At 42.9% G+C, this 5,696-nt stretch overlaps 1 protein-coding gene across 1 annotated transcript; it reads right to left on the bottom strand.

Moving 5' to 3' along the window:
• Positions 1-891: 891 nt before the first annotated feature.
• Positions 892-1,774, bottom strand: LOC119423431 (histone H1.0-B). Its single transcript, XM_037690821.1, has one exon. The coding sequence runs from the start codon at positions 1,566-1,568 to the stop codon at positions 981-983; it is 588 nt and encodes a 195-aa protein (XP_037546749.1). The 5' UTR covers positions 1,569-1,774; the 3' UTR covers positions 892-980.
• Positions 1,775-5,696: the final 3,922 nt, after the last annotated feature.

The raw sequence follows: 5,696 nt of genomic DNA, 5'->3' as shown, positions 1-5,696 counted from the left end.
ACAAGACAATAAGTGCTGTGAATTATGCGTTTATGCATTTTGTACTTTTTCAACATCTGTGCCTATGTTTTATTTGGATTTCAGGTCATAAAAAAGTATCCCTCAGATTTAAACATGCCTGACATTTACTAATTCTTTTACTGCAAATGCAGAAAAGTTTTGATGGGAATACGACGGACTGGTGCCATTTGACTTCAAATCATCATAAAGGTGTTTTGCTGCTGTTAGAAATGAGTTCTGTTCCTGCAAATGGCCACGAGATCGCAGTGTTTCAGGGGGGGGGAGCATGGGTGTGTCCACAACACACCCCCTCCTCGATGATCTGCAAAGTACTGGACTCTGTGCAGCTTTAAAGGCTCATAGAAGTTGTTCCCCAAGTCTTAGTTTTTGATCCATTGAAATGTTATGCCACCATCTAATTTATTATCACTGAAGGATCTCCCATTATTTAAAATATTTTGAACCATATTAAAGTGTCCAAATGAATGACATTATTATGGGTTAAGTCTTGATTTAAACATGTTATACCAACACAATAAACACCTTTTTAGATGATAAAAAGTTTTACTGAATAACAATAAAGCGTCTGAACACATCAGGATGAGTTGTATGAAAATAAAAAGTATATATAGACAAGTTAAATGAGGACTTTGGAGCCTGTAGAGAATTAAATGTAGATGGTCTGTACACGGTACAGGCTCCACAATGCTCACCATACAAAATGTTGTGTTTTTAATATGAACAGGTGCACAAACAATAATTATTAAGCTGTATATACACGCCTCCTGTTAAGTGTTCAAACCTCAGACAGGTAATATTATAAAGGAATTAAAAAAATAAAAAAAGTTCACAAATATGTGTACAGCTTATTAATGCTTCAATGGAGAGAACCCTACAAACATTTTAATGAGACCTTACAAAAATAATACATATACGAAAACATTTTCCTCAAGTATTTACAGTTCTCTTTCTGTGTCCATTCACTTCTTCTTGGAGGACTTGGCCGCCTTCTTGGGAGTCTTGGCCTTGGGTTTGGCTGCTTTCTTCACGGGCTTCGCTTTGGGCTTGGCCGCCTTGGGCTTCTTGGCCGGAGTCTTCTTGGTCTTGGCCGGGGTCGCCTTCTTCGCGACCTTCTTCACCTTCTTCGCCGCCGCCTTCTTGGGCTTCTCCGGCGTCTTGGTGACCTTTTTGGGCTTGGCCGCCTTCTTGGGCTTGGGTTTGGCCACTTTCTTGGGCTTGGCGGTCGCCGCCGCCGCCTTGGCCGGCTTCTTGGAGGAGTCCTCCGGCTTGGTGAGCCTGAAGGAGCCGGACGCGCCGATGCCTTTGGTGTGGCGCAGCATCCCGGACGCCACCAGCCTCTTCAGGGCCATTTTAATCTGCACGTCGGCGTTGTCGCCCACTTTGTAGTTCTTCCTCACGTACTTCTGGATGGACTGACGGGACGCTCCGCTCCGGCTCGCGTCGTGAACAATGGCCGCTTTAATCATGTCCGAGTACTTGGGATGAGAAGTGGGCTTTTTGGGTTTTGACGCCCTTTTGGCTTTGGCTGGAGCGGACGTCTCTGCCATGGTGACTTCTTCTTTTTTTTTTTTTTTTTGTCTGAAAAAGTTGACAAAAAGGTGATGTGTCAGGAAGAGTCAAAGATGCGTTGTCGAAAAATACTCTCAAAAGTCCAAAAATGTCTGATAATGTTTGTTTTTCGCCTCTGAGAGGATAAAAATATGAATATTCCCAGTTTCCAAAACAAAACGAGCAGCAGCGCGTGCGGCGAAGCGTCTTTACTCCGCCGCCGCTCCGGTGAGCTTATGAAGCCTCTCTGCGGACGTGATTGAGAACAGCAACTGCCAGCAGCTGATCTAGCGGACTCCATGGAACTGGCGCCGTCCTGTTTGTGTTTCTTCATCCTCCAACTCCCGTCAAATACAAACCCCACGGAGCAGTTCCGACCCGCCGAACCTCACGGGCCGGTGGCGGGGACATTCGGCTTCACACCCACACGCTCGGATCCGTCCGCCCGCGCCGGCGAGCAACTTTTATTCCGGGAAAACCGGCTGGAAGTAGTGCGCGCCGCCAACAATTTTGCCCAATTCGCGTTAAATTGACCCGAACAGACGGAACCTGGACCCGAAACACGCACAGCGTATGAAAATTGAATCTTCGCTCGAGGTGATGCGCGTGGTTCGGACGGCGCAGGGTTTCGTTTATCCTTTTAATACCCCCATACATTTTCCCAACTAACACAGTCCGGCCATTGACTTTGAATGACGTGTTCGAGATTATTTACTGTTAAACCGACTATAAATTAAATGTCACACCGGCCAAGCTGCAGGTGACAGAAGGGGCTTTAGTGGGGCTTTATTCGGGTTGTGGTTCTCCAGGTGGGGTGGCTTTATTTGACGGTTTTCAAGCAGAATTGCTTATAACTACGAGCATAGCGCTCGCCTCTAGAGCTCCATTGTCAGGAAAGTTGCCAGCGCCTCCAAAGATCACAGACCCAATTGATCGCTTATTGAGCTGATCACATATTTTTGACTCGGTCCAAATGCCCAGGCTGTGACCAGGTGTGGGTCCAGATGCAGATGGGGTTGAGGGGTGGGGGGTGTGGATGGCGGGAGGGGGCGAGGGAGACACTGCGTCCGAAACCAGAGTCCTTCAGGGCGCAGTGATGGCTGTCTTTTGTTCGGGCACTGGCGCGTCCGAGCACCATGCGTGCGCGCGGGTTCCTCCTCATCACCCCAAATCAGCAGGACAGCAACAAATACATCCATCAGACAATAAACTTTGTCTTTGGTTTCCTTCTTAAATAAAGGCGCTGCGTGCTGTTTCTCCCTGTAACGCCATTTTGATTAAACTGAATTAGTGCGTTTCCCTCCGACTTTTCCACTTGTTTCACACTATTTTGAGGGATTATCACAAATTATTCCGCCTCTCCTATAATCTGAGTGATGGACGGCACTTTGAGGAAATCATGTGACTTTTTAAGACTCGGACTATTTCACTTTAAAGGAAACGATTTGCAATTAGACATAATTTAACTCGTCAGTTTTATTATCCACCCGTTTTTGTGTGTTATGGTTAATGACGTCATAAAAACGAGTCCCATTGTAGTGAAATGTGCACGGGCTGGTTTGTTTACATGAAGGTGGGCGCAGGGGGAGTGAATGGGTGAATAGAGTGAGGAGGAGGAGGAGGAGGAAGAGGGGATGCGGTGAATGAATGGGTGAGTGTTTTTATGTGAGAGGGAGGGGTGAGTGAGGATGAGTGAGTGAGAGAGAGAGAGAGAAAGAAAGGGAAGCGGGGGAGGGGGGGTGAAATGTGGATGAAGGGGTGAGGGAAATGGAGCTGCATAGATTCAAATGAATGCATGAAGGAGGGAGGTGAAGATTTATTTTACTGAACCAAACACGCCTTTTGTTTTCTCAGGCCGCGCGCGCGCTGCATGGCCGCCGTGCACGGGCTCATTGTGGTTTTTGTAGTTTATTAAAGTCCAGCTCGTGGTTCCGATGGTGCCTTTGTGTGACCGAACCGAACCGGTCTGCGTTGATGCTTCGTAGAGTTAATGATGTGATTGTTTCACTTTGTGTTCGAACTTGTTTAACAGGTTCCTCTTTATTATTTTAATTACAAACCTGCAGCTGCTTCAGCTTGTGGCTTCACTGCCTTTTGACCAAACCTTGTTTTTTCCCCCCTTCTGTGTCTGTTAGCAAAATATCTAATGAACCACTCGCCTGATTTGAATCAAACTTTCAGAAATGAATCACTAGATGCACATCTGTAACTGATTAACTCCTGGAGTTAACCCGGTTTAAGAAGGCCACCACGAGCAAATGAATTTAAAAACAACAAAAATAGTTATAACTTTGTCAGCTTTACAGATATGGAGCTAAACTATGTGGTAGTAGCTGATATTGATTCCTAACACACATACCACTAACAGTTTGTTTAAGATATTTATTTTTTTAAATGCAATATTAGAATTCAACTTAGTCTGTTTGCAGAATAGCTCATAAATCACAGCTTTTAATAAAACTCTTGGATGTACTTCTGCAACTGGTTAACTTTTAGGATTTAAAATAACTTGCAAGTTTAAATAATCCTAGATAACACAAACTGGGCTATACAACAATCTACTGATATTGTGGGTAATACCAGATGGCTAGGCCTCAGACTGACGAAGCCTCTTGGACGAGGGGCGAAACGTTTCTTTTTAACAAAAAAACGAAGTCCAGATGACATGATTCAACCTTTTTTGTTACTGATATTGTGCTCAAATCTGGTGTGGTAGTAGCTGAGAGTCATTCCCGTCGCATGTAGTTGCTACTCAGTGAGTAATATTTTTGTTTAAAATGTCTGCATTATAACACTTTGTTAGCAAAATTTATTGTAAACCTTGTTTCAGTGAAATTATAAAAGTAATCATCTAAAACTCATTAACATTTGAAGATGATGACCACCACAGCTAAGTCCAATTCCTGATGGGAAGAAACTGGTTTTGATGGTCTGTTTGCTCCTGGTTAGAGTGGATACTCTAAAACGGTGCTATTCAACTGGTGGCCCGGGGGCCAAATTAGGTCTATAGGTGAGCTCAGCTCGGCCCACCAATGCGTTCATTTTTAAATAAAACTTGATTTTTAACCAATAGACAAATTTACTTAATGACAATAACTGCTGGATGTACGGCCCCTGAGCTCTTGGCTTTAATAACTGTGGCCCCCTGAGCAGTTTCGTTGAATAGTCTTTAAAATGTTTATTTCCATGGTGAGGGGCGAGGGTGCGCAGATGTTCAGTTTTCACCAACCTGAACCCACATTTGAGTCATTAAACCATCAGAACGACCCAAGTGGGAATTAGATTTAAAGATTAAGATTAAATTAGATGGTGTGTTTTAGTGTTGCACCTCTAAACTGGTCTGAAGTCAGTTTTATCATTTTAGCCAGCCAAGCCTGACCCAAAGTCCCATCTCTGGTCTTGATGGGAGACCCACCATTTCCCTTCTGAGGTCCTCGGGGTGCTGCTCATCACAGAACCCAAACAGTCCAAAACAGCAAACTGTTTGGCTTTTAAATATGGAAAGAAAGAAAAAATAATTAAAAGATTAGATCATTTATCCTTCAGCTGTGGTCTCAAATTATTATGAATCTTTCTTTGACATCTGTGCAGTTCCTAATTTTCTACATCATATTTTGACGGGAAATGCATTTTTAGATACCGTGAAATGTCGCACCAATTAGGCAAATACAATTTATAAGAAGTAAGAAGGTTTTATAATCCAAACCTAATCTGAGTTGTTAAAAGTCTCTAAGGCAACAGCATCTTCATGTTTTTATCATTTCTTAAAGCAGTTTTTGGTACCACTTTACAATAAGGCTCCCCTTATTGGCTAAAGGGTTAATCTAATAAATAGTTTATAGATACGTTATTAATTCCTCTATATAAATAATAACTGCTTACTATGCATTAATTAAGGGTGACAGAGAGACAAAACTGACCAAATTCTTGCCAAATAGTGCGTTAAATCTGCCACCTGTACATTTCATATATCTATATTTCATCTTGTAAGCACAATAAGCATCTGCAAACCTAATTTTTTTAGGATATGATATTAGTTGTAGATATAATACAGTGATAAAGTATATGCTAAAAAAAACGCAGGTTTACAAACGCTTATTGTGCTTACAAGGTAGTAACTTAGTCTG

The sequence above is a fragment of the Nematolebias whitei genome, chromosome 17 (genome assembly GCF_014905685.2).
Source record: "Nematolebias whitei isolate Nwh7 chromosome 17, NemWhi1, whole genome shotgun sequence".
NCBI classification, from domain to species: domain Eukaryota; kingdom Metazoa; phylum Chordata; class Actinopteri; order Cyprinodontiformes; family Rivulidae; genus Nematolebias; species Nematolebias whitei.
Note: the sequence above shows the minus strand (reverse complement) of the source record. Positions and strands in the feature narration are given on the sequence as shown.

Coding starts and splice junctions, on each gene's coding strand:
- LOC119423431 (XM_037690821.1), bottom strand. CDS start 1,568: ATGGCAGAGACGTCCGCTCCAGCCAAAGCCAAAAGGGCGTCAAAACCC.